The sequence below is a fragment of the Brachionichthys hirsutus genome, chromosome 3, assembly GCF_040956055.1.
Source record: "Brachionichthys hirsutus isolate HB-005 chromosome 3, CSIRO-AGI_Bhir_v1, whole genome shotgun sequence".
NCBI classification, from domain to species: domain Eukaryota; kingdom Metazoa; phylum Chordata; class Actinopteri; order Lophiiformes; family Brachionichthyidae; genus Brachionichthys; species Brachionichthys hirsutus.
In genome coordinates this window covers 15,084,592-15,112,564 of record NC_090899.1, presented here as the reverse complement: position 1 = coordinate 15,112,564, position 27,973 = coordinate 15,084,592, and the positions used below count along the sequence as shown (strand labels likewise).

General features: G+C 51.8%; 1 protein-coding gene across 1 annotated transcript; it reads right to left on the bottom strand.

Moving 5' to 3' along the window:
* On the bottom strand, nucleotides 1-27,972 carry cep192 (centrosomal protein 192). The gene is made up of 51 exons (XM_068760526.1): nucleotides 27,788-27,972; nucleotides 26,816-26,926; nucleotides 24,926-25,083; nucleotides 23,625-23,686; nucleotides 23,390-23,531; nucleotides 22,711-22,826; nucleotides 22,545-22,634; nucleotides 22,317-22,469; nucleotides 22,061-22,211; nucleotides 21,582-21,778; nucleotides 21,010-21,150; nucleotides 20,302-20,451; nucleotides 19,910-20,207; nucleotides 19,671-19,820; nucleotides 19,522-19,586; nucleotides 17,979-18,203; nucleotides 17,705-17,846; nucleotides 17,527-17,609; nucleotides 17,178-17,447; nucleotides 15,131-16,031; nucleotides 14,490-14,595; nucleotides 14,111-14,276; nucleotides 13,339-13,978; nucleotides 13,097-13,261; nucleotides 12,719-12,867; nucleotides 12,422-12,652; nucleotides 12,172-12,297; nucleotides 11,601-11,720; nucleotides 11,430-11,502; nucleotides 11,211-11,347; nucleotides 10,848-10,940; nucleotides 10,648-10,766; nucleotides 10,333-10,530; nucleotides 9,461-9,551; nucleotides 7,825-8,004; nucleotides 7,457-7,717; nucleotides 7,263-7,384; nucleotides 6,964-7,073; nucleotides 6,652-6,784; nucleotides 6,473-6,563; nucleotides 6,306-6,384; nucleotides 6,109-6,232; nucleotides 4,937-5,042; nucleotides 4,636-4,864; nucleotides 4,280-4,356; nucleotides 3,960-4,058; nucleotides 2,770-2,889; nucleotides 2,093-2,202; nucleotides 1,735-1,861; nucleotides 1,436-1,494; nucleotides 1-1,024 (listed from the first exon to the last, which is right to left on the bottom strand). The coding sequence occupies exons 1-51, from the start codon at nucleotides 27,970-27,972 to the stop codon at nucleotides 892-894; spliced, it is 8,364 nt and encodes a 2,787-aa protein (XP_068616627.1). The 3' UTR covers nucleotides 1-891.
* Nucleotide 27,973: the final 1 nt, after the last annotated feature.

Sequence of the window (27,973 nt, the reverse complement as noted above, 5' to 3'; positions counted from 1 at the left end):
TGTATGACAAATCTTTATTTAAATTGTGTACACAGTCAATATCTTACATTGTATATTACATAAAGCACGTGCAGAATGAAAAACCAAACTATATCCAAGTGTGGCTCTAGAGCGGCCTCAGAGAACACGCTGCTCTAGAAGCAGGAAAGTAATGGCCGACTTCAAAACGCTCTTTGAGCTTTACCTTCATCGCCATTCCAGTCCCAAAACGGATTACGGATGCGAATCCAATACCCCCAAACAATCCTGGCCGTGTGCCCCCACAGCCAAACGTGGAAATGGGAAGCTCATTTCCTGCGACTAGAACAGTGATTAACACCGTTTCGCCATGGTAACCGCACTAAGCAGTCCTGGCAAGCCGCCGCACAAAGGCCTCGCCAGAGGAAACTCTTTTAGGAAGTAATAACAATCATTAACCGTCTAAATGTTGCTGCGAGCCGCCCTGCCATGGCTAAACGACATCTGGAGTGTTTGGGGACGAACACGCCCCGACCGAGGCCGCCGCCGCCGCGCAGGTGGGCTCGCACCACGAGGAGGAGTTGCTAGAATAATGACCTACAGCTGTAAAAATGTCTCCGTTACTAAAACACATAATAGATCTGTAAGGTACCGCCACATTCCCCAAACGCTGCTGCCTTGTAATCGCCACGGCAACTGCATCGCTGTCTTGTGACAAGACTCTGGGATAAAGCAAATACCAGGCTGAGAGTCGAGAGACAAATCCTCGTCTCTCGGACACGCCAGACTGGGACAAAGTACCTCAGCTTCAGAAGACACCCGCGTCCCTTCCAGAGGCAGCGTGTCTTTGTCGTCTCCGGTTTAAGGAGGGACTCGAGTCCAGGGTCCGAAGACACACCGAAAGCAAACAAGCCTGAAGAGGTGGCAGTGAATTCAAGGCAAGGCCTCACCGGCCAGCTGGATGACCAGACTTCCACCTGCTCCCGAATGGACGAGCAACGAGCCGGCGTGTCCTCCGGCTGCTGGGGGCCTGAACTGGACGGGCAGCTTCAGGTAGTGCTGCGACCTGAGGGGACGAGGATGGACGAGTCAGTTCATTATGGGACAGGCATGTAGACAGAAACATAAGAGACATTTTATCCATCCCAAGACTTCAGAAGACAAACAGGAAACGGGCGGGCACCTCCGCCTAGGCGCGGGGGGGGGGGGGGGGGGGGTAATGGCAAGATAACTCAAAAGGTTCTGGACTGATCTTGATGAAACGTTCAGGAATTGTTGGGAATGTTACCAGGAAAAGAATCTAGAACCTTTTGGTTGGTAGTAGATCCAGTTAGGAGGGGAACGAGCTGCTTGGGGGAGGTCTGTGCTGTCCGAGGGCTTTTCTAGACTTGTGAGATGCGTTTTCAACATTAACGTTAAATCATAGGGAAAGGCTGGCGTTCCCGTTCCCATACGGGATGAAGACCAGGGGACTCACCTCAGGGAATATTTGGAATGCTTGATGTGGAACGGCTCCCGAGGGTTTACAAATGTCAGCTGCAAGTCAATTAGAGAAGCCACACATCAAACATCAAACATGAAACGCATGCGAAGCACAGCGGCCGTCATTAGAAGCTGTTAAACTGGTCACATGACCTCCTGCATGGATACACCGAACCTCCATCTTTGAAGTGGAAGGACAAAGTCAAGCCAGACATCTTTTTGCTGCAACTCTGACGCTGGTGTGGGACGTGATGCATGATCTTCCCGTTGCCGTGACAACGAGCCTTGCCTTACCTCATGCACGTCCGAGGAGTTGTTGCGGATGTTGACCTTCAGGGAGCTGGACTCGCCGACCCGCGTGGCTGGGAAGGTGTAGAGATCCCGTGGGGAATACACGCCCCTTCGCCCCGCCTCCTCCTGGCTGGAAGAGACAAACTGTCCGTTGTAACCGCGGCAACCATCAACCGAATATGTTGCCCTGATCATCTACATGTTGAGCCTTGCTTGAATCCATCTGGTATTTACAGCGATGACAGAAGACGCGTGGGCGGAGTCACCCAACAAGGACCCCGAGCTGAGCTTCACACACGATGATCAAAGCGCGTCCTCAAGACGTCTCCTACAGAACGGCGGGTTCGAGAGGAGCCCTCACCCAGTCCTCCCTAGCGAGGCGTCAGGTCTCCTCCTGGTCTTGGCTGTGGGCTCCGTCCTCACCAGCGAGCAGTCGCCTTCCTGAGGTCCCCCCGGGCCGGCCTTCGTTCCCTTTAGTCAGGCAAAAACATGGCTGCTGTTTCCACTTCACCTCAAAACAGGCTGTCAGTAACATAAAAGTCTGTCGTACAAACAGATTCAACAGGGAGACAGCCTGCATACCCAATTATCAGATAGCATCACGATACAGGGGTCACAGTTCAGCAAGGCAGAGGTCAAACAGAGGGCGTAGGATGACCTGCATGCCAGGTCAGACATTCAGCCTACTCGTGTGAAGCCCTGACAAAAAGCAGCCGACTCAACGCCGATAGGCTCGTCTCACAGGGGGGGGGAGGGGCTGCCCTCGCCACCGACACTACAAACCTCTTGTTGAGGTACTACTACGCGCTTTAAATTCATAATGGTCTTTAACGAGTTTGTTTTATTGTTCATTAGTGAATTATCATCATGAAATCGGTGAAAACGCTGGAAGGTGAAACTTCAGACGGACGTATAAAACCCTGCAGACCGTTAGGAAAAGTGTTAGCGTTAGTGTTAGCTTCAAAGATAACGGCCTGAACCAGATATTCCGGCTGCTCACCGATAAACACCGATAAACAACACAAACAAGGTGCTCACCGTGCCACAGAGCTGGATGCGGATTCGGGTTTTGTCCTGCGGCTCAGACACCGGGTGGCACTCCAAGTCCCAGAACTGGGCATAGTCCCCCCTATCCCTGGGCAGGAAGGTAAGGGGCACCTGGGGGAGCAGGACACAGGAACCAATCAGGAGGCGCTCAGGAGGCGCTCAGGAGGCAGAGGCAGAGGTTGGGATTCATGCCGAGTTTCACATCAGTGGGACTTTAATGTTTCCTCTCTGCCCCCCCCCCTCCTACTACCTGATCTGGACCCACCACTGCTCCCATTACATTTGCCTTCACCCACCAAACATGAGTAAGCAGATCAGAATGAAGTACTACAAACATGACTAATACATTTACGCTACTATTGCAAGTATTAGCAGTAAAATACCATAAATCAGAACTCATCATCGGGTCAGTGAACAGTCACCTGATTGTTCGTTAGTCCTGGAGGGGCTGTGACCAAACACTTTTCGATGAAACCATTTCCATAAATGTCCAAAGATTCATTAGTGCACTTTTTGCACCAATGAATTCACATTAATCCCAATCGTGCAATACGAGTGTGAAAAACTGTGACTTTGAGTCGGACAAAAGTCAAAGTGGTAAATCTAAAACCTACTTTATTAACTGAAGCTCAGAAAGGCTAATCACATCATGCACACACTCGTGCACACACTCATGCACACACTCATGCACACACTCATGCACACACTCGTGCACACACTCGTGCACCCACTCGTCCGACATGAAAGCAGCAAACACTGCAAGGACTGCACATCCAGACAACATCAGACACTCCAGGAACATCGGCTCAGGTTCCTCTCAGCCCGCCAGTACCGCTGAACTGCCACGTCAAAACAAAAGCTACATTTCACTTACGAGATTCAACACTTACAGCAAATTCTAATTTGCATATGATTTATCCATTTATCTAATTGTGACAAATCCTGTCTGGGAAGAGGAAAACCGATGGAATGGAAAGATATGTTTCATTCATAGTCGTTGCAACACAGAACCAGTAGAATCCAGTTTAAGTAGTTTTTAGTAAAGCCTAAACCTGCATGCCTTTACTAGAAAAACACAACTGTGTTTTCCACAATTATTTTCTCAATGCAATATTTCACAGTCGGCCACCGCGTCTGGAAAGAGTCTAGACTAAGACTTGGAGTCGGATGCGAGTGCTGACCTGCATCTTCTCCCGAGCTCCCAGAATTCCTGAAAAGACCTCGGAGCATCTGAAGGCCGTGTAAGTGGCCCGGTAAACGTCTCCAGTGTCGTCCACCCCCTGAGGACAGAAAGGTCTCAGAGTACTCAGTTAGGGTATTATCTGCAAGAGTACTACGCAAGTCTTTACCAAAGTGAGTCACAACTAGAGAGGAAAAAAATAATTAGATCCGCTTACACGAAAGATAAATGACATTTAAATAGCCGACAAAACAAACAGTTTTGTTCCCTTGAGGGATATCAATAAAGAAACAGAACAGACGAGGGGGGGGGGGGGGGCACCTTGACGTATGGAGGAGCAAACGACGACAGGTACCACTTCACCTCCACGTCCCCATTTTTCACCCCCAGCTGGGCCTCTGATGTAGAAGAGAAAACAGTTTGAGCTTCCTGCCTTCATCAGACCCCAGAGATGGCTAACGCTATCCGCCCCCGAAGTCCGGATCACGTCCAAGCGCCACGTCCCCAGCAGCAGGTCTAGTGGGCCGAGGTCAGGCCTCGTTCCCAACGAGATGCACGCGGCTCACTTTAACGGAGCGGAGGAACTTAACGGCTCGGCCGGTTCCGGTCCCGGTTCCACCGCCACGCAGAGCCATCGCTGCGGTTTATTTAGCTTCCCGTGTCACTCGCCTCCCTACCTGACGTGTCCCCAGAGGGCGTGGCGGGGAACACGATCGTCCTGTTACTGATCTCCACCAAGGCGCGCGGCGCCTGCGAGGTCTCGGCCGGTTGGGGGGCGCTGGCGGGGAGCCTGGCCACAGGCAGCACTGGTGTGGCGGCCTGCGGGGGCAGGACAGACAGAGACGCGTCTGCCGGGGCCGCGGAGACGTCCAGATCCAGGTCTCGACGTATCTGGACCTTAATCAACTGAAGCAGGAGCACACAGTCAGCATCGGTTCGGCCCCCACGACCCGGCACTGGTGATTGGCCGAGCCGCACCTTCTGTTGACCATCGCACAGCACGTAGATCTGGCCGCTCCACGGCAGCAACACAGACTTAGCTGCTAGCGAAGGGTTGGGGCTGATCAGAATCTGCAGGTGGCGCCTTGTTGAGAAATAAGATGTGAGGATTCACTGAAAACATGCACAGGAAGTCGCTCATGTGAAGTTATGCTGCGTCACGATCCTGAGAATGAGGAGTCGACATCGTGGGCGAGACCTCAGAAAGTGTCGGGCGCTCGCTTCACTCGCTTCTCGGCACGTCGTAAACAGACAAAGCAGCGCGGGCGTGAAGCCGAGCCGTCGTTAGCTGGTGAAGCAGTTATTACACAGTTATTACACTAGTTATTAAAGGCTGACCCGGCAGTCACAAACAAAAACACTGTCGGATACAAATAAACACTCTGGATCCGGCGCTGGCACGTCAGACCACGTTAGCTAAATGCCGTCGTAATTCCCTACATGAGAATGTGGGATCGATACACACACAGCAGTATAATAAATGACTTATTGTAACATAAAACGCGGTTTTATTAAGTTTTTCCTTCGAGACAGACGATAGCGCTAACAGCTGTTATATAAACGAGATTAAAAAAACGAGGGAAAATAGAGAATTGAACGGAGGGAGGGAGTTGGACGGTACGTACACGCTTTATACAGTAATTGTACCTTACATGTACATTTACATAAACATAGTAATTCTGCCTTTGGAAGGCTTTGTGTTCTTGATAGCACCCTTCTCTGAGGATTGTACACATCGATCGATCGATGGATAATTTCATACGTCGCTTCCTTTGGACCACAGATCACCTAAAGAATATTCAGTAAAAAAATCGCTGAACAAGTGAAGCGCGAGGCCATCTAGTGGCCGCCTCTGGAAGCGCGCTCGGACCTCAGAACGCTCGCATGTCGAGGTATTACTGTACAGACAAAAAATATATCAAAATATCAAAAGTACACAGCTGAGTACAAAGTCTCAAAAAATACTGGTTCGTCTCCAAATAACCCAAATCTCAGACAAATCCATCACAGAAGCTGAAATGCTAACTAAAGATGAGAGAATGAGATACGAGCCCAATACGTGGCAGACCCATTCCTGCGTTCCCCTTCTGGAGTCGTTTATGGTGGGAATAGTCGGATGCATGTCGGATGCACCCGAGCAGCGTTCTCACTGTGGCTCGATGAGTCCGTGCTGAGGGGTGATGGTGAGGCAGTGGGCCGGCCAGGACAAGTCAAAGGTCAGCTCTCTGGAGGTCCTGTTCTGGATCTGAACCTGATTGGTGTTGGCTGCACCGCCTGAAAACAACAACGCGGCTCTCCGGCTACTGATCGAACCATTCCTCTCAAAGCTCGCGCTAGCGCTACTCACCGACGGTGGGAGCAGCAAGGACAAGCTGCTCCGGATGGATGGTCCACGACTCAGCGGGCCTGTGCAGCGGCGCCGGAGCCTGGGGGGCGATGCGAGGAAACCCCAAAATCAATAAAAGCCCAAATCAATAACGCCACAGGAACAGTCCAGCAGGGTTTCTGGCTCGCCTTTAAGGAGGGCTCGGTCACACTCAGTGCCGGGCCTTGGGGACCTTTCACCGGCAGCACGTCCAAAGACACGTTTCCATTTGGCAAAGCTCTGGGGGGGGCGGGGGGGGGGACACAACATTCAACTGTGCACCACCGGCCAACGCGCAAAGCACCGGTCTTAGAAACGCTTGTCCCACCTGTCCTGCCCCGTCCCGGGGCTGCTCTGCCCACGGGGGGACCTCCTGATACTCCCCATCAGTAACACCACCACCTTACTCATGTGTCCGTAGAAGAGGTGCGCCTCATTCGGCCGGTGAGGCAGGTCGTAAGCTAAAAGCGAACAAACAGGTCAGTTACGAGTCAGACCCAGGGAGACCCCAGTACTCCCAATCAAATCTGTAGCAGCTGTTATTTTCTCTATGGCATACTTCTAGGCGTTGAGTATTCGACGCAGAAACGTTTTGGAGTACAAATATTCACCAGTCGTGTTAAATGAAAGGACTTCTTACTCTCTGTAAGGTTTTCTTCTCCCAGAAACGTCTCATTGAAATCGATGTTCTTCAGCAGACTGTTCTCAGACAGCGCTCGCCGTGCCGCCTCTGGTTTGCTTTGAAGCAACCTGAAACACAATGTTCAAAGCAAGACCGTCTGGAGTCGGATCTCTAAACTCCATGCTCTGTGCTTGAAGTGGACATAGACGAGGTCCATTTCTCCAGCGGAACCACTGAGACACTGAACTGCATGAAAGACGCTTCGTCCGCTTTGCCCCGACACCTAAAATAAACCAACGCGTGTCGGGAGGCCGCACCTCCTGCACTGTTGCCTGGAGACTTCATCGCCACACAGGAGGCAGAGGGTCGCGAGCGGCGCATCAGCAGACCGACACAGGTTCTCTTCCCTTCGAGTCGCCTTCATGAGCACCGTGATCACCTGAAACGCACATCAATCAACCCGGGACGAATCACAGCCGCGTAACCCGTGTGACCGGCACCCCGCTCATACCTCTTGTGTCCGTTCCTTTAGGACAAACTGCGACGGGGCGAGGCTGATGACAGACAAGTCTACAGCCGATCGGGTCTGCAAATCAGAGAAGGCCACGGCTTTGATGAAGGCCGCTCTGGAGCCCGTGTTCCTCACGCACAGGCAAACTTTGCTGACGTGTCCCACAGCAATGTCCGCCATCGTTGCCACGTAGCCGTCCGCCTGCTTCCGCTGGTCCTCCAGGATGATGTTGCTGGTCCCACCATAGCCAGACAGTGGAATCTGAATCATGCACAGCCCATGGAGAGAAACAAGAAGAAAACAGAGTGAGCACGCAGGAAGTGATCGATGACTAGAGAGAGGCGGGACCAGCAGCACCACGTCCTCACAGTGAACTTCACGCCTGGCTGTGAAGGTCGGACTCCTGACTGTTTGATCTCCAGCTTGGCCACCATGCAGGCGACCCTGGTGGGAGCGAAGAGCAGGTGGACGGTCACGTCCTCCCCGGGGCGAATGGAAAGCTCCCCATGACGAGTCAGGCGCTCCTCGGGGCTGAACAGGCTCTGGAGCTGAGGGAGGAAGTTCTTCCTTTAACATCCCGAGTGATGCTGATCGGAGCGCAAAGATGAATCAAAAAAACAAACAAAAAACAAAAACGGATCAAAAAACAAAAATGAATAAAAAAACAAACAACAACAAACAAAAAAACAAAAACAAAGATGAATCAAAAAAACAAACAAAAAACAAAAACGGATCAAAAAACAAAAACAAAAACAAAGATGAATCCAAAAAAACAAAAAACAAAAAACAAAAACGAATAAAAAAACAAACAACAAAAAAACAAAACAAAAACAAAAACAAAGATGAATCAGACGTCTGAAGCGCCGCGCGACGGCACCGCCTCTTCTCTCAGGCGTTAACGACACGTACAAGTCAGAGGACATGAAACCACGCTGGCGTTGACACGTACAAGTCAGAGGACATGAAACCACGCTGGCGTTAACGACACGTACAAGTCCGAGGACATGAAACCACGCTGGCGTTGACACGTACAAGTCAGAGGACGTGAAACCACGCTGGCGTTGACACGTACAAGTCAGAGGACATGAAACCACGCTGGCGTTGACACGTACAAGTCAGAGGACATGAAACCACGCTGGCGTTAACGACACGTACAAGTCAGAGGACATGAAACCACGCTGGCGTTAACGACACGTACAAGTCAGAGGACGTGAAACCACGCTGGCGTTAACGACACGTACAAGTCAGAGGACATGAAACCACGCTGGCGTTAACGACACGTACAAGTCCGAGGACATGAAACCACGCTGGCGTTAACGACACGTACAAGTCAGAGGACATGAAACCACGCTGGCGTTGACACGTACAAGTCAGAGGACATGAAACCACGCTGGCGTTAACGACACGTACACGTCAGAGGACATGAAACCACGCTGGCGTTAACGACACGTACAAGTCAGAGGACGTGAAACCACGCTGGCGTTAACGACACGTACAAGTCAGAGGACATGAAACCACGCTGGCGTTAACGACACGTACAAGTCCGAGGACATGAAACCACGCTGGCGTTAACGACACGTACAAGTCAGAGGACATGAAACCACGCTGGCGTTAACGACACGTACAAGTCAGAGGACATGAAACCACGCTGGCGTTAACGACACGTACAAGTCCGAGGACATGAAACCACGCTGGCGTTAACGACACGTACAAGTCAGAGGACGTGAAACCACGCTGGCGTTAACGACACGTACAAGTCAGAGGACATGAAACCACGCTGGCGTTAGCGACACGTACAAGTCCGAGGACGTGAAACCACGCTGGCGTTGACACGTACAAGTCAGAGGACATGAAACCACGCTGGCGTTAACGATACGTACAAGTCAGAGGACATGAAACCACGCTGGTCACAAACAGACAGACAACAGAAGTAAACAGGACACAGCAACGCTTACAAAAACACATTTACATGATATGTTTCTGTTTTAAACTTTAAATACGGACCTGAAAACAGTCCTGGTCTTGACCCCGGATGAGGAGGCGGAGCTGCTGAGTGGCGTTGGTGGAATTGTTCCTGAGAACCAGCCTCTGCTGGCTGAAAGACAAACAGGAGCAGCCGGTGGGTGAGAGACGGCGAGGGAGCGTCAGCGCCAGGAACTAAACATCTGCACGTACTGCAACCTTCAGGAACGGTACGACGCTGCAGGGGTTTGGTTTTCACACCCCCCCCCCCCCAGTGAGTCGATAGATTCTGTACTATGATGAAATGGCTTCTGAGGAGCAGCATTCCCTTCTCACTTCTCAGACCTCCCCCAAGCAGCTCGTTCCCCTCCTAACTGGATCCACACCGTCCACATGGTGATCTGGATCAGCACCAAAAGGTTCTAGATTGTTCTGGTATCTTTAAACACCAACCATGAAAAGTAAACGTGAATCAGAGTCGATGTGTTTTTAACAGATTTTTGAATCCATAAATGGGTTTAATGTTAAAATGTAATATTTATTCTTGACCTCATTCCGGATCCGATCCAGATCAAATTAGAGAGATGAGATAGAGACCCCCACCCTACATGACCGTCAAATAATCAACCGAGAAGATCCATTGGCTGCAATGTTACCGAAGAATTCAAAGTGATCCAGAATCCAGGATCTCTTCTGGATCATCATCAAAATGGAATAAACTGTTCCTGGTAACATTCCCAACATTTCCTGAAAATGTCATCAAGCGTCACCCAGAACCTTCTGCGTTAAATGAAAACACAACCTCCTGGCGGAGCTGAACGTTACACACGACACCGCTGAGTCTTGGTTTTGATGGAAATGTGTTTTTCTGTACCCAAATAGCAAAACTAAAAAGAAACATAAACCGTGCTTACGTAGACCGGCCCAGAGGGACCCCTCCCCAGGCCACGAACTGCTTATTGGACAGGATCGGTGGAACGTCACTGGTCGCGCCATGACCACAGACAGCAGCAGAGGGGATGGACGGCTTCCCAGAAGCCTCTGGGACGGTCTCTCCTTCCAGGGTTACCTCATACTGAGGGCCTGACGGCAGCACCAGGATGGTGAGGAGGCTGCAAGCACAAGAGACCCGTCCGAGGATTGAGCCTGCGGTTCACGGAGCAGCGAGCTCGTGGTGGAACCCGCGCCCCTTCTCTCCTACGGGACAATAACCAATCAATGTTCTCTACCTTTGATGACACTTCATGCTGCCCTGTGGTCTAAATACGACCATGATGCTTTTCTCCTCTCCCACTCTGAGGGACAGTTCATCGGGGGACACGGTAAAAGTGTCTCCGGCAGCACTGTGCTGAAGAGAGAAAGAAAAGATGAGAAGGCAAAGAAGGGGGGAAAGGCAGGCGGCGTGGATAAAGGATAAAGGGAGGGTTACCCTCAGGTTCAGCTGCACGCCGATGTTCCCTGCATTCTTTAACGGCAGCACGGCCTGGCTGGATTTACCCGGCGGAGCGGACAGACGCACAGTCTGGACAAAAGAAGCGTCAGAAGCTGAAGCAGCGTCAGCGTACCGAGGACTTTCAACGGAAACGAGACCGCATATGCAGCACTCGGTCAATAATCAACCGAGACATCGAGGCGCTAATGTTGCAGCAATGTTAACGAACATCAAACATTTAACTTCAAAGCGACCCAGAATCCAGAATCTCTTCTGGATCGTCACCAAAATGTAATCATCTGTTCCTGGTAAGATTCCCGACATTCCCTGAAAGGTTCATCGCGCTCCGAGCTCGCCGACCTGCAGGTCCTTCGGGGCGTGGACCCTCGCAGTTCCCGACCTGGCCCTCAGGGGGACACTCTTGATGACGCGACTCGGACCAGGAGAATCCACCTCAACGTCCACCCGAGCGTCGTACTCGTCAGCCGGACCGAGCGCTGCCGTTCAACAGACGCAAGCATTAATCGCTTCAGACAGCAGCTCCAGGGGTGTTAAGCTGCTCTCATGAGGCCGACGAGCGTTTGTTACCTGAGGGGGCCGCGTACTTCTGGGGGGCCTTGAAGTGAACCCAGACCATGAAGCTCTGTGGGTTCTGGGAAGCACAGTTCACCGGTGAGAGCCGAGTCCGTCGCACCGTCTCACCCAAAACGTTCCTCAGATTTACAAACGCAGGGAAGTCCGAGCTCGAACCTCGCTGTAGCTGCCACGCATCACATAGTTCATCACCGCCGGAGGGGGCACCGGGGTCGCCTCGGGCGCCATGGGAACGGGCTGCGTGGACAGAGAGAAGCATCGCCATGCGGCCGCGTTCTGGGGAGACGTTGTAGAACAAGGCCCGCTCAGATACTATTGATTACGTTCACTCTCCGTTTCATTTCATCTGAAGCATCATTAACGACACGTTGAAGGACTCGCGTCTCAAAGGGAGTCAGAGAGAGTCTGGTCTGCTAGAGATGAACGGATGAATCTCAATCATGTTTCACTGCTGATCCAAACGATCAATACATCTCCTGCTCATCCATAACGCTGCAGTCAGCATGCACCCTATGAAATAACCGGTTTCACACCAATACACAATCAATTACTGGTGGTGGTGATGGCTCGGTGCCCCGGCACATCCGACCCATCCGACGATAGCCTGATCAGGTTAACGGGTTAATATCTCGACAGCGTTCTTCACAAACCGCAGCACGCTCCCGTTTCCACCAGACGGGGGCACCGATGGGCACCGATCTGAACGCCTGTGGCTTCGGGGACTCACAGCGCTGATGAGCAGCCGGATGGGCACGGTGGCCTGACCCCTGTTGAGCAGCGTGAGAGGAAGCGATTTGGCTCCTCCCCCTGGAACATCCCCAAAATCCAGACGGCCGGATTCGCCAGCTTCAACCTGAGAATGAAAGGCTTCCGATCCTTCAGATCCTTGAATACGAAATTGCCCTCTTCACGCTGACCTTTGACTCCCGGTAGACCGACTTGTGTGACAGATTACAGCGCCACCCGGAGGTTCTCACCTCCAGTGCAGGATTTTCTGCGATGGCAACCAGCACCACCCTTTTGGCGAAGAGGCCGGCCCTGGCAGCGACGCCGGCCTCGGCGGACGCAGGCCAGGAGCAAACGCTGAGGACGCAGCGGTAGACGCCGGCCTGGGGCGGGACCAGCAGCACCTTCTGCTCTTCGGTGGTCTTGGGCCCGATGATCGTCTTGTTCTTCACTATGAGCCACTGATACGGCGAGCTGTCCACCTGTTGGGACTGAAGCTCTCAGACATCTGATTTCACGCGCCTCTGGTCTTCTGACGTCCCCCTCACCTTCTCGCCGTCGATGACCAGCCCGCTGACGGCGACGGACACCTGCTGCCATCTCTCCGTCGGGTTGAAAAGGCTGAGCGAGGTCTGCGAGGCGATGCCAACGCCGCAGGCATGAGCGAACCGCAGCTCCTCCGGCACCAGCACTTGGCCTGAGGATGACAGCGGAATGAGGACAGCCGGTGTCGGGGGGGCCGCACCCCCCCCCCCCCCTCTAATGACATTAGCGCGCGTGAAGAGATGCACACTAATGTGCACTAACCTGGCTCACTGAATATCTCCCAATATCAAAAGTCTGATGCTCCACGTTTCAAATACGAATAAAACCATAAATTACAGCAGGAACAGCCACAGATCAAAGAGCACACGCCCCAGACGCACCTGCAACAAGCGGCTCGGCTCCACAGTGACCGAAGGCCTTTCCCATCACCCCCACGTCCTGCTGGCTCTGATGGGCTCTCTGGAAGTGATGGGGGTCAGCGACCCCAGACAGGACCAGAGGAACCGCCGTGGAGTAGAGGAGTCTCGCCGCATCGCTCTGAACGCCTGCGAAAGACAGAAAGACAGAAATTCAATACAAGAACAAAGGCTTTTCATTGTGAAGGTGAAGATCAAAGACATGCCTGCAGAGGGAACGCCATAGAGACCGTTTCCTTCCACTCCCACATGATAAGCAACGGGGTGTGATGGCGCTTCAGCTCCCAGATACTGCCGAGCCAGCGGGGGGTCAAAGTGCGAGCGCCTGGCGAGGAGCGGCTGGACATCTCCTCGGTGGGGGAGGCTCCTCAGGCCCACACATTGGGCGAGGGGCACGTAGTGAAACCCCTCCGACGAGAATGTCGGGGGGGCGCCGGGGCCCCCAACATGCAGCGACGGCACCGATCCAGCAGCCCCCCACTGCTGAATGTTCACGTTGCTGCTGTAACCCGAGTCCACGTTAACGAGCCGCCCGACACCGGGCTCGGGGGGCTGCTTGAGGGTCCGGCCCCGGGGCGACAGGTCGGCGCTCCTCTCCCCGGGGAAGTGGAAGTCGCATTCACTCTGGCTGCGTGAACAGACCGGAGCAGGGCCGCGGTGGGACGGCTCCGGGCTCCCACACTGCTGCGCTGGAATCGGGTCCAGACTTCTCGAGTGCTGTGGTTGAACCGGATCCAGGGCTCTGGGCAGATCGAGAACGTTGACGTTGGTCCCATCATTCGGTTCCGCAGGTGGAGTCGGACTGAATCGGATGACGGTTGTGCTGAGTGCCATGGAAGCATTATTCTGTCAAGGGCCAAGAAAAGACATCAGACCCGCAGAGACTTCACCAGAACCACGAGCGGCACAGATGCATCCGCTCAGAGCAGCTGGACAGGGACACGTTTAGCACGGCCTGGACCCGGGTCACGTCCGTACCTTCCTCCTCTCGGGCGTAGGAAGGGCAGTGGCATCGTTCAGGGAGACGTACGTGAGCCTGCTGAGACTGGGACTAGAGCAGTTGGACTGGGGAGACAGGTCGTGACCCGGACGTCTGTCTGCCAGACATCCGCCGGACGAAACCGGGGACGAAGCAGGGGACGCCCTGCTGAGTCAAAAGAAAGGACAGGTCAAAACATCTCGGGCTGAGCAAGTCTTCGGTCGGACCCGTTGATCGCTGAATCAATATCCCTAATCGTGAAAGAAGATCCGTTCAGCTTGGCTGCTGTGCTGACAGCGCTACGGTACGTCTGATCAATGGGGCAGGACGGTATTGATCCGGACCTTATAAAGGTGGATTAAAGGCCTTTAGACGTACCCGTCAGGGTGAGGAACGGCGCCCTGGCTGGGGGAGGAGTGGGTGAGGGGAGAGGTGGATGGTCGGAAGCTGCACTGCGTCTCCTCGGGTAAACCCTGCAGCACGCCTGAAACACAAAGCGGTGAGCCCCCCCCCCACGCTCAGAACGCCTGAAACACAAAGCGGTGAGCCCCCCCCCCACGCTCAGAACGCCTGAAACACAAAGCGGTGAGTCCCCCCCCCACGCTCAGCACGCCTGAAACACAAAGCGGTGAGTCCCCCCCCACGCTCAGAACGCCTGAAACACAAAGCGGTGAGCCCCCCCCACGCTCAGCACGCCTGAAACACAAAGCGGTGAGCCCCCCCCACGCTCAGCACGCCTGAAACACAAAGCGGTGAGTCCCCCCCCACGCTCAGAACGCCTGAAACACAAAGCGGTGAGTCCCCCCCCCACGCTCAGCACGCCTGAAACACAAAGCGGTGAGTCCCCCCCCACGCTCAGCACGCCTGAAACACAAAGCGGTGAGCCCCCCCCACGCTCAGCACGCCTGAAACACAAAGCGGTGAGTCCCCCCCCCACGCTCAGCACGCCTGAAACACAAAGCGGTGAGCCCCCCCCCCCCCACGCTCGCCAGGCCGTCCGGCTGCAGAAACGGACTCACCAGACGCCGTCTCCTCCGGCGACAGGCGGGCGTGGTCCTGCTGCAGCTCACGCCGAACGCCGTGGCGTGGACAAGACGAGCCTTTGCAGCAAGGCGAGGCCGGCCCCCCTCTGGACTTCTGCCCCGGGGGGGTTCTTGGCAAACAGCACGAGGCAGAGCGTGACGGTTCTGAGGAAGACGTCTGCTTGGATGCCTGCGGGTTCAACGCCATTAGCTGGATTTGGCTCTCGGTGTGGGACCCGCCCGTGGACCTACTGGCGGCGGTTGAGGAGGGAGCGTTATCGCCCTTTGACCTCTCTTTCACTGCAGGGGGCCTGAAGGAGGGGGGTTGCTCTGAACCCCCAGACCTGGTACGTGAAACGGAGCTTCGTTTTGGGTCCCTCTGACTGGACTTGGGTCCCTCCGTGCTGGACTTGGGTCCCACCGTGCTGGACTTGGGTCCCACCGTGCTGGACTTGGGTCCCACCGTGCTGGACTTGGGTCCCACCGTGCTGGACTTGGGTCCCACCGTGCTGGACTTGGGTCCCTCCGTGCTGGACTTGGGTCCCACCGTGCTGGACTTGGGTCCCTCCGTGCTGGACTTGGGTCCCTCCGTGCTGGACTTGGGTCCCTCCGTGCTGGACTTGGGTCCCACCGTGCTGGACTTCATCAGCACCCCTCCCTCGGGCATTGTGCCGATTGGCCCCCGAGCCGGCCCCTGGCCCTCAGCACTGCCTGCTTGATGAGCTCTCTGACAGATGTTGGGCTTGTCATGCCAGGGAGTGAGGTCAAAGGTGGTTTGTGTGACAGATGCATCGCTGATGCCGGATAGCTCAGAGCCTTTCAGGTATTTCTCCATGTCCAAAGCGCTCAGCTCTCCAGCACAAGCACTCCTCTGGAGCGTGTCCAGCAGGGGGCGGATCTGAGCAGAGAGAAAAGTTGCTCGTCATTTATTCTCCAAACGCAACGACCACTGCTAGTCTTGTGACGGCTGATCGATGCGAGACGACTGCTGGACGTTCACCTGGTCCCCGGAGGGGGGTCACCACAGCAAATCAACCTTCTCCGCCTCACCCTGTCCTTTGCATCGTCCTCCCCAACACCAGCCCACACTGGTTTTTATAGCTTTACACAAATGCTGGAAGGACTCAAACAGACCTACACAGTTCAGTGTCTGATCCATTTTCGAATCGGCTCCGAGTCGGCATTTCAGGATATTTTAGATTCATATTTTTATTTGCCTCCACCGAGGAGGCGCTGTTTTTGCCGGCGTTGGTTTGTCTGTCTGTTAGCAATATAACTCAAAAACGTACGTAAGGATCATGATGACATTTTCGTGGCTTAACCTCATATGACACTTAGCTCCTCCCTCTTTATCTGATTATTCATGTTATAAATATATGTGAGTAATCTCTCTCTCTCCCTCTGTTTGTCCCTCTTTCTGTCTCTGTCTGCAGGTCCTTCTCTCCGTGGTGCTGCAGAACCTGGACCTGTGTCCCTCAACACTGATGTCCACATCGCTAGCATTAGCATTTACAGCTTTATAGCGGCTCTTTCACCACCATCTTGTTCAGCAGCTTACGTTACATTTTGGTTTCCTCCTACCCCCCCCCCCCCCGCCATGAGCCTAGGCTCTGTCCAAGGTTTCTGCCTGTTAAAGGGAAGTTTTTTATTGCCTCCGTCTCCAAAGTTCTTGCTCTTGTGGGTTAAGTTGGGTCCTGTCTTTCCCTGCTGCTCCTGTAAAGCCTTGAGATGACTTTCTGATCTGGCGGTATAAAAATAAAACTGAATTGAACTCCCCATTTATGGATTACAAAAGCTGTTAAAATACACATAAAGTCTGATTCACTTTAATGTTTCATGGTTGGTGTATAAAGATACCAAAACTAATTTCTAACATTTTGGTGCTGATCCAGAGCACCATGTGGACGGTGTAGATCCAGTAGGGGGGGGGGGGCGAGCTGCTTGCAGGAGGTCTGCGCTCTCTGAGTGCTTCGCTAGTTTTTATTTTAATGAATTTTAATGCATTCTATTAAACGAGTAACATGTGAACAGGAAGGGGCCTTACATCTGCGGGCGACTCTTCTGAGCAACCGACTGCAGGTCCGCTTGGTCCCGTTGTCCTCGTCCTACTCCTCTTGGATAGTTCCATGATCATGGCTGCCAGCTGCGACGGGTTCGTGCTCAGGGATGCATCGGCAATGGCCGTAGCAATGGTGCTGATACTCAGCATCAGGTGGCTGCTGTTGGTGTCTGGGGACGTGCCGCTTTCGTCACCCAAACGTGACACGGATTTACAGGCTTCACTGCGGCCAGAAGATGCAGCTCCAGCCGGCAGCTCCTAAAACGAGAAGCGCTTTAACTATAGAAGGTCACGCAGCTGCGCATTCAAGCCCACGAACAAACGATCTCTGTACCTCACGTTCAGACGCCGCGGGACTCGCGTCGGCTTTCGGCGGCATCCTTTCACCCGGCGCATCAAGAGGCGGGTCCAGGTCTTCTGCATGGAGAAGACCAAGCAAAATATCAATCATTTTAGAATAAGCGAAACAAAGAAATGACCCAAGCAAAGCCTCAGGAATGCTGCAAACACACCTGGGTTGAGCGTTCTGTCTGCTTCACTGAATTCCATGGTGTTATTCTGAAGAGAGACGTCCTTTACCGACAGCTCCGGGGGGTAGATTAGGGCAAACGGTTCCCTCTTCTCCGGTGAAGTAATGACGTAGCCAAAAGACGGCTGAAGGAACAAAACAGAGTCAAAGCAGACTTAAAATGGACTTAAATTTATAGTTTACCCCGTTTCGCACCGGATCCATGGGACTGGGCGGACGTGCATTTACGATGAGAACAACGTCTCTCTGTTACCGACCCGCTTAATCACATCCACATCAGCGGTGCTGCCCAGACAGCCAAGGGCTTCAGAGCGCTGTTCAAAAAACTGGCCCAAGGACAGTCGAAGGTAGCTTTGGTTTCCATGCTGAAATTCTGAGGAGACCTGGGAAGCCCTCATCAGGATGTGGCCACCGGGGGGGGCCTTCCAGGACGAGTCCATGTCGAAGGTGGCGTTTCTGCTGGCTGGTTCAGTCTTCTCCTCCTGCGTGAAAAGCACGTCTCAAAGTAAACCACAGGAGACCAGATTTAGAACTTTCATTGTCTGTCAGTGCCTCTGCTATTATAATACAATAATAGTTTATTGAATATAGTGAGGGCGGCTCGGTGGCGCAGTGGTGAGCACTGTTGCCTCACAGCAAGATGATCGCAGGTTCGTCTCCGGCTTGTGGCCATTCTGTGTGGAGTTTGCATGTTCTCCCCGTGTCTGCGTGGGTTCTCTCCGGGTTCTCCGGCTTCCTCCCGCCTCCAAAGACATGCAGCCTAGGCTGATTGGTGACGCTAAATTGCCCGTAGGTGTGAGTGTGTGTGTGGCTGGTTGTCTGTCTCTGTGTTGCCCTGCGATGAACTGGCGGCTTGTCCAGGGTGTCCCCTGCCTCTCGCCCATTGACTGCTGGGATTGGCTCCAGCTTGGCCCGCGACCCGATAGCGGAATAAGCGGTGAGAAAATGAAAAAATGAATATAGTGCAGTACACAAGTTGGGTATTCCAGCCCATATTCCACTGACTCAGCCAATCGTCAGGGGTTCCCAACTGGGGCGCAAGATAATCTTTGTGGGTCCTAATGACCCGAGGAGCTATGCTGTCGGGGGCAGTTTGCCCCTGGTGGGTTCTACCGGGGCAGATCGGTCCTCGGTGAAGGACCAGACTGGAGTCGGACCCCTAAGCAAGCGCCTGGTGGACGGGCCTTTGCTCATGGGTCCCTGTCGGGCCCAGCCCAAGACGGTGACGTGGGCTCCCCATCCCATGGGCCCCTCACCAACAGGAGGAGGCAGAAGAGTCCGGAGCAGCGTGGATTGGGCAGCGTGTTCTGATCCTCGGCAACGGAAACTGAGTTCATTGAGTTTTACCTTCGAGAGTGAAGGTAGGATGGAGCGAGACAACAGGCAGAATCTGAACTGATCTGCTGTGGTGAAGAGGGAGCTGAGCCAAAGGGGGGGGCTTTCCATTTACAGGTCGATCTACGATCCTACCCTCACCGACGGTCACGACCGAAAGAACAGTCACGAGTACAAGCGGCCGAAGCTTGTACTCAGCTTCAGGGTTAGGGTGAGGACGTCTGGGAGGGTCTCAGAGTAGGACACTCTAAGGATACTGCCGCCACGACACGGACCCAAATAAATAAATAAATACATTTAAATGTTTAATGGATGAACATCGTCCTCTTCATATGAGATACTACTTTTGTAGCAGGTGCAAGAACATGTTAAGATTTCATGGGGTGGGGGGGCATAGAAAAGGTTGGGGAGCCCTGCTCTAAGCACCTGAGGTCATGTTCTCTTGACAGAAGGCTCCGTTTGTACCTGCATGAATTGGTGCTGCTTCTCAAACTCTTCTTGATCCTGGGCGATCTTTTCCAAAGCAGCACCTGAAAGGGACAAACTGAAGCGTTTACTTCTTCAGGTTACTTCTTCCATCCAAAAGACAACAGAGCTGGGAGTTTGGTACGTACTAAACGGAACAAACTCCTCAGCCTGAAACAGGCGGTCGTTCTCCGACGTCTTCCCTTCCAGCTCCTTTTCGAAGGAGGAGTAATACGCCAAATCTGTGACCCACTGCCCTTTTTCGTTTTGGTACACGACACCAGGATGAGCATCTGCACCTGCAGAGACAACCGTGACTGAGCTCCAGCACGCCATGCAAAGGAAGCGCCGACTGTCATGTGATCTGAACACCGAACGCGAAGCTAACCTTGTTGGAACTCCAGCTCCAGGGTCTCCGGGCAGTGGTTCCAGCCATCGTCTGAATCTTCCGGCGCCTGGACGGAGCTCTGGGAGAAATACTTTGGCTCCAGAGAGGCAGAAAGGAAACGATCGTCTTCTTCACCCGTGCAGCCTGAAGCCTCGGCACCGGTGGCGTCGCCACAGGGGCCCCCTCTTACGCCAGAGGAAGGCCTTGCCCCATCAGGCTCATCTACCTCATCATCATCACCGCCGCAGTGGTCTTCATCGTTGTCATCCTCCTTGCCTTGACATTCTGGGACCAGGAGCTGAGGGTGGGTTCGTTGAGGGAATAAAAAGGTAATATAATTAAAACGAGTCCACAAAGTTCGGTTTTAACTCGGCCTGTGGTCGGCGCTGTACCTGGGAGAGGTGGAGGGTCCCCTGGGTACCTTGAAGGTGGGAGGCAGCCAGGTGAGAAGAGGTCTGAGGTCTCCCGAGTCCAGCCTCGTTCCTCAAGTGGGCGGAGTCCAACAGCTGGTCCGCACGGAGACAAGCGCTCCCCCCGGCGTCCTGGAGATCAAACCATCGCTTTTACACTCCGTGTTAATGCAAGAGTGAATCAGTCCTACCTCGACCACGCAGGCGACAAAATAAAGGCTTGAACTGCGACGCGATGAAAAACATCGCCGCTAAAACGATGACTCGCTGCGAGGCGCACACGATTCGGGTCCGAAACAAACACTCCATCTGGTCAGAGGTCGGGGAACCGGGAACCATCTTTTCCTGATTAAGTGATTCTTACTCTGCAACAGCGGGTGTTACATATTAAAAAGACTCTTGGGGGGGGGGGGGGGGGTCAATATATTTGATGTGCCTCCACTGCTAAAGTTACAAACAGCTGCATATCCTGCAAAACTCTTATTTTCTTTTGGTATGGAAAGTGCTCGTTCTTCAAGCTATGAATCATTTGTCTTTTTTAACTCAATAAAGTTTGAAATAAGATGCATTCATATCCCATCCGGGCCCCGGGGCCCCGGGGCCCCGGGACCATCTTCCCGGGGCCCCTGTTCATCTGGAAGCAATCGTCTGTCCGCACGGGCCCTTTAAACGTCACACGTTAGCACTCACTAGCGCCTCCTGTCGGTTCAGGCCCATCCCGTCGTTCCAGCTGATGGGAGGGAGCCTCCGAGTTCCCCCTGAAGATGATGATGAGGGTGACGAAGGGGGGCTGGTCTCCCCGGTTCCTACAGGACCCACACGGTCTCCCATCTGGAAAATAGATCAAACAGCCAGTCTGGACCCGTTCATTTTCCTGAACGCTTTATCCGGGAGTCTGTCCACGCAGTCTACGGGCGAGAGGCGGGGTACACCCTGGACAAGCCGCCAGCTCATCGCAGGGTCTCACACAAACACACACACACACACGCACACACACACGCGGATAACTCGTAGGCAACCTGCCTACACCTCCCTCAATTGTTGCAGCCGGGACAAGTTGGGGGCTCATCCGGGATTCGAACCCGCCATCTCTCACACCCAGAGCGAGAACCAATCAGATGTTGCTGTGGCAAACGTGAACTATTAGCAGTAATGAAGGATGCAGGTGTAAATAAAATCAAACAGATTACACGGCCACTGATGAGTTCTTCACGCACAAACGTAATTGATGTCGTCGTTTGGTACGTTCCTCCCACCCTCACCTCGGGGCGCCCCAAAGCCCAGCCACGTCCGATCAGCCTATTCAGATCGCTGTCCTCCCGCTGGCGTCCAGCGCCGCCACCAACGACCCCCAGACCACGCAGGACCTCATAGGTGGTCTGGAGAGGGATGGTGGAGACCCCCCCGTCGTTTCCACTCGCCTCGCTGCCACTGCTGCCGTCTCCACCGCCTCCATCACCTCGAGATGCATAGAAGCACAACCGCCGGCGCTTTGAGAAACCTTCAAGTGTTTGCAACTAAAGCCAAGAGCGCATAATTAAGATCAGCGAAGGCAAGAGGAAAAGATTTAAGACTTAAAATAAGGAAGGTGTCTAAGCCCAACCCCCCCCCCCCCCCCACACACACAAAACAAATTCTCAACAAATTCATACGATTAACAGGATTGATGAATTTGAATTAAAATCAGCGGGACATTGCCACCCGTGTTCCGCTGCACGCTACACGCTGCACGCCGCTGCACCTGTGACCGGAGGGTTGATGACTCGTCCTTCAGCAGATCGTCTGTGCTCAATTCCAGACAGAAACTGTCCACCGTGTCCACTGGAAGCCTCCTCATCAGAACTGCCTCCTTCTAAACCTGGTCTGAAACTGGGACGATTGCTCTCGCCAATCTGCGTTACGGTGAAGACGTGCACAAACATCAAACGTACAGAGAATAAAACAACATTTGATAAGAATGATGAATGTTTGTTTTTTTAACGGACACCAGTCCCCACCAGCTGCCTGGAGGTGCTTGGCAGCAGCCTCGCCCTGGTAGCATTGCTGCTCCTTCTAGCAGACTCCAGCTCATCCTCTGTATCCTCATCGCTTGCAGGACAGGAGTCCATTCCTGTAGCAGCCAGACGCACGTCCGGCATCTGGGCGTTGTCCTGACAACAAGATGCAGGAAGACATTACAACAAAGGAAACAGAAGCCCACAAGGATGACATTTAACGGCTGTAACCTGATCATAGTCGCTCAGGAAGTCATGTCGATCCTCTTCTGGTTCTGTAGAACTGGAGTCTGACCCATCATCCGTAAGGAGCGGCAGGTACTGTGAACGATGAAGCAAACTGAAGCCAACACTACTGTAAACACTGAAAGTGTTTCAGAGGAGACGTCGGCCTTACCGTGACGGGGATCTCCTGCCCCTCCACCCGACCCCTCTGCATGGCAGGAGGCGCCACCTCATTGAAGTACAGCTCCAGCTCCTCATCAGGGAGGTTGTTCGAGTCAAGATCGTCATCTACAAATTAAATGTTTTATGCTGCCATGATATCAACTTCACATTCAGTAGCGCCATTATTGTACCTGTGATGTCATAAGTAGCGACTTATTGTACCTGTGATGTCATAAGTAGCGACTTATGGTACCTGTGATGTCATAAGTAGCGACTTATTGTACCTGTGATGTCATAAGTAGCGACTTATTGTACCTGTGATGTCATAAGTAGCGACTTATTGTACCTGTGATGTCATAAGTAGCGACTTATTGTACCTGTGATGTCGTAAGTAGCGACTTATGGTACCTGTGATGTCATAAGTAGCGACTTATTGTACCTGTGATGTCATAAGTAGCGACTTATTGTACCTGTGATGTCATAAGTAGCGACTTATTGTACCTGTGATGTCATAAGTAGCGCCGTTATTGTACCTGTGATGTCGTAAGTAGCGACTTATTGTACCTGTGATGTCGTAAGTAGCGACTTATGGTACCTGTGATGTCATAAGTAGCGACTTATGGTACCTGTGATGTCATAAGTAGCGACTTATTGTACCTGTGATGTCATAAGTAGCGCCGTTATTGTACCTGTGATGTCACTGTTCATGCTGTCCACAGACACGAGCTTCTCGTTGTCCAGGAAGCTCGAGTTGCTGCCACTGAAACGGTCGCTGGCCACGCCCTCACTCTGCACACCGTCCTCCTCAACCGTTGCCGGTAACGACGGCACCTGTAGGGATTATTAAGAAAGGCGGACACAAAGGAAGACGTGCGGTCACAGCTTGACTGGTAAAAAGGGATATTTTAACATCAAGGTCGGTACCTTGACTTCTGGAATATCTTTATGTCCATAATGAGCAAACGTCAGAAGCCCTGTTGACAGCTCTGACAGGAGAGAAATAAAGATCTGTCAGTGCATCCAATAATGAGTATTACTCCTTACTCCTCATACTTGAATTTCAATCATTTTACTTGAAATCACAAATATGAGTCCAACTTTGAAAAGTAGAGGAACAGTGCAGACCCGTTTACCCCTAAACGAGGAAGAGTGGGTTCCTTTAGAGATAGAAAAGCTTATTCCATATTACCATCTCTTAATAAAGTAAGACAAATATATTGGGACATGTTTCAACATTAGTTTTGAGTGTTCGTGACAAAAATAAAATATCAGATTACTTGATAATGAGGTAAAGTATACATTTTGAGGAATGACTAATACCCTTGAACACTGCCGAGAAGCAGATTCTCATCCCGATATCTCCAATGTTTCAATGAACTTCCTTTCATGCTTTATGCACGTTTAAACTGAACGCTGCTACAGAATCCGGTCGACAGGTGACCGTTTGTTTGACACTAGAGGGAGCTCAAACAACAACCTGATTACACCCTCCTACAGGACTAACATGGGTAAATCATCTTTTTACAATACTGCCCCCTAAGGGTGGAACTGTTTGACTCCTGCCCTCAAAACATGCACCTCTTTGGCCTCCTTCAAAACGGCCCCAAAAATACACCTTTCAGGGGGACAGAAACGGAGATAGTCATCACGACTCTCTCCGGATCAACCCCCCCCTTTGTCCACCTACGTTGTACATATTATGTGTCTTTTTAATTTGTTGTTATTTTGCATCTGTGCTGTAATTTATTTTTATTTGTATTGTTAAATGTCGATGATTTATGTACGAAGGACTTTCAATGGAAACAAGACCGCAAGGGCTTTTTAGAAACGCTCCTCTTAGACCAGTGGTTCTCAAATGGTGGGGCGCGCCCCCCTAGGGGGGCGCGGTGCGATGTCAGGGGGGGCGCCTGTGTCCGCGGAGAAAATGTTTTTTTTTACATCTGGAATTGTGCCTCTGCTATAAACTGCCACTTTAAGAGGGAGGGACACGAATGGCATGATGGGAAAAAGAGTCCAGAATGTGGCTTGTAGTACGTTCCGGAGCAGCAAGCTAGAGCAGGTTTGGCCCCTCTGATCCGGAAGCCCTGTTTACTGTCTCACAAGATCCAATAGTCTATTGGAGGCGGGGTCTGCAGTCTCTGATTGTCTTTCTAGTTTAGGTTGAATTAGTACGAAATACGCCACAGGTGTACTGGTAAACAGGTCCGAAGCTAGCACAGCTTTACCTGTTGCTAGCTCAGTGGGCCGGCCATGGCTGGAGCTCATTGGTGTGGGAGGGAGCGCTGCTGCAGCCCCCGGGGTTTGGGACGCACTCTCATCCAGATTAATCTCCACCAGCATGTCTGATAGACGGTGGGCTGCGATGAAGTCGACCGCATTGTCCCTGTGACAGACGCATGGATGCAATTAATCAGGGGGGGGGGGGGTCAATTCTGCATCGTAACAGGTCAACTAATCCGTCAAGCACCATCAAACACAAATCATGGTTTTGATCATTTCTGGACCACACAAAATGTTGGACAAGCTGTCCGTCAACGGGGGTTTCGTTAAGCGGCGAAATCGTCTTTGGAACGCAACTCCGTCTTTAAATGAGTATCACCTACCGGCAGTGGCGGGCGGTGCATTTTACACCTAGGCCTTCAGTGAAGTCCTACTTAGTCCGACTTGAATAAATACCCCTCATAATACCATCATTTATGACACCACTGCTTTAGAAATAATGTACAAACACACACTTACGCACTACTGGGTGCTGCATCACCTCAATCGTGTACAACACGGGATATTTTTTCAGGAGCATTTAAAAATCTATAAACTGCATCAGCAATTAAAACTTACCACTATACGTGGTACTATCAAAGTTATAAATAAAAGGAAATTTTTCCAAAGCGTTTTAAAGCCCACCATGAAGCTTTAAATTGCAAACTTGCAGTTTAATATAAGAAAGACTGCAACACAACGTGTTGTACTTCCACTACAATCACACAGCTGCACCGGCGCACCACATTATTTACATACATTGCATTTACGGTATATCTGTGATTTTATTTCGTTATCATGTTAAATAAACAAAACGTTGGTACTCACCAAAACGGCTGTCCCGTTTGAAAACAAAATCCATTCTCCTTTCTTAAAGTTCCTAAATCCAGTGTTGCTCCAAACATTAAATCGATCCCTTGCAAACAAAAGGCATTCCCAGCAGAACAATTTGCAGCGACCCTCAGAAGCTGTAACCCAAAAGTTTGAAGCCTGGAAGCGGCATACCAATCCTTTCCCCACCCGGGACAGGTTAGCTAGCTCCGAAGTTGGACGACGTCGGCTCACGAGAGCTAGCTTCTCTGTAAAGGTCCGTCTTGAAAATGGCCTTTCAAGAATATCCACAACCAAATCCACACTTTCCCCTCCTTCGGCCATTGTGGGTTAAAGCGCAGGAATAATTGTGGTTTTATCTTCGGTGGGTCGCGCCGTACCGGTGCCATTAGCTGATGACGCAATATGCCTAGCGCTGCCCTCTCACACGGAGTATCCAATCACAGGCAGGAAGGCCTTACTTTCACCAACTCGTGATCTGATTGGCTATGGCAACTGTCTATCAACTCTAAGAGCCAATCACAGGACGCGTTATTGAGTTGTGACGTGAGACAAGCAGGAAGGACTTGTTTCACCAACTCGTGATCTGATTGGCTATCGCAACTGTCTATCAACTCAACTCTACGAGCCCGTTCACTCACACAACACAGACGGCAAGCAGCGCTGATTCTGAAGGTCTCGGACGGATAGTACTTGCCACTGGTACTATGAAATCCGCCTGGCAACACAAGCTAGCTGAATTCTGATTGGATAAAAACTCTCACCTAAAAATACATCACTGTAATATAATATAACATGAATGTGAAGAATATATATATATATATATATATATATACACATAAAATTAAATTGATTTTATCATAAATATGATCATGTATTCTTGATTTCTGGTTATGTTAGGCAAGCAGAGAAGGCCTTGCAGGCCCTGACCGCCCGCCACTGCCTACCGGTATATATACAGTATATATGAGATCGCATACTGGGGTAAGGAGTAATTCTGCATCCGGCTGTATGTGAATACTCACAAGTCATCTTTAAAGCTCAGGGCAAAGTTGGGTTTTTCTCCAGCAACCAACTGGGAGCCGGGCAGCTGCTGCTCTGGAACCGCCAGGTAGGAAGCCTCAACAGGAGCGCCTCTGTAGAGCGAGAGCAGTAGTAAATACTCAGAGCAGAGATACTCAGCGTAGTAAATACTCAGAGCAGAGATACTCAGCGTAGTAAATACTCAAAGCAGAGATACTCAGCGTAGTAAATACTAATACAGCAGAGATACTCAGTGTAGTGAATACTCATGAAGCAGTGATACTCAGCGTAGTAAATACTCATGAAGCAGAGATACTCAGCGTAGTAAATACTCATAAAGCAGAGAAACTCAGCGTAGTAAATACTCAAAGCAGAGATACTCAGCATAGTAAATACTCAAAGCAGAGATACTCAGCGTAGTGAATACTCATAAAGCAGAGATACTCAGTGTAGTGAATACTCATGAAGCAGTGATACTCAGCGTAGTAAATACTCATAAAGCAGAGATACTCAGCGTAGTGAATACTCATAAAGCAGAGATACTCAGTGTAGTGAATACTCATGAAGCAGTGATACTCAGCGTAGTAAATACTCATAAAGCAGAGATACTCAGCGTAGTAAATACTCATAAAGCAGAGATACTCAGCGTAATAAATACTCAAGAAGCAAAGATACTCAGCGTAGTAAATACTCATGAAGCAGTGATACTCAGCGTAGTGAATACTCATAAAGCAGAGAAACTCAGCGTAGTAAATACTCATAAAGCAGAGAAACTCAGCGTAGTGAATAATATAATAGTATATATATCTGAATATTTACTCCATATTTATCCTCTGCACTATTTGTGACTCTTTCGTGGTAAATCTCACTCCTGCATATCTCCATTAGGCAGGCCTGTCTCCATGGTGATTCAGAGAGCGACCTCAGAGTCTCCAGAACAAACCGCGTCTGTCTCGAGCAGCAGCACATCCCACCTGTCGTCAGACACGGGTCTAACTTTAGCCACGGTGGAGGCAGCCACTGGAAGCCCCAGGCCCGAGCCCAAAGTCACGTCCCCCAGGGTGGCCCCCAGGGTGGCCCCCAGGGCGGTGCTGTCCAGAGACTTGCTGAGGAAGCTCGGAAAGGCTTCGTCTTCCAACTTGTAAAAGCCGTCTGCCATG

Coding starts and splice junctions, on each gene's coding strand:
- cep192 (XM_068760526.1), bottom strand. CDS start 27,972: ATGGCAGACGGCTTTTACAAGTTGGAAGACGAAGCCTTTCCGAGCTTC. Junction 7,718..7,824: donor AGCCAGGCGTGAAGTTCACT/GTGAGGACGTGG, acceptor TGCATGATTCAG/ATTCCACTGTCTGGCTATGG. Junction 1,025..1,435: donor CATTCCAAATATTCCCTGAG/GTGAGTCCCCTG, acceptor TCGTCCCCTCAG/GTCGCAGCACTACCTGAAGC.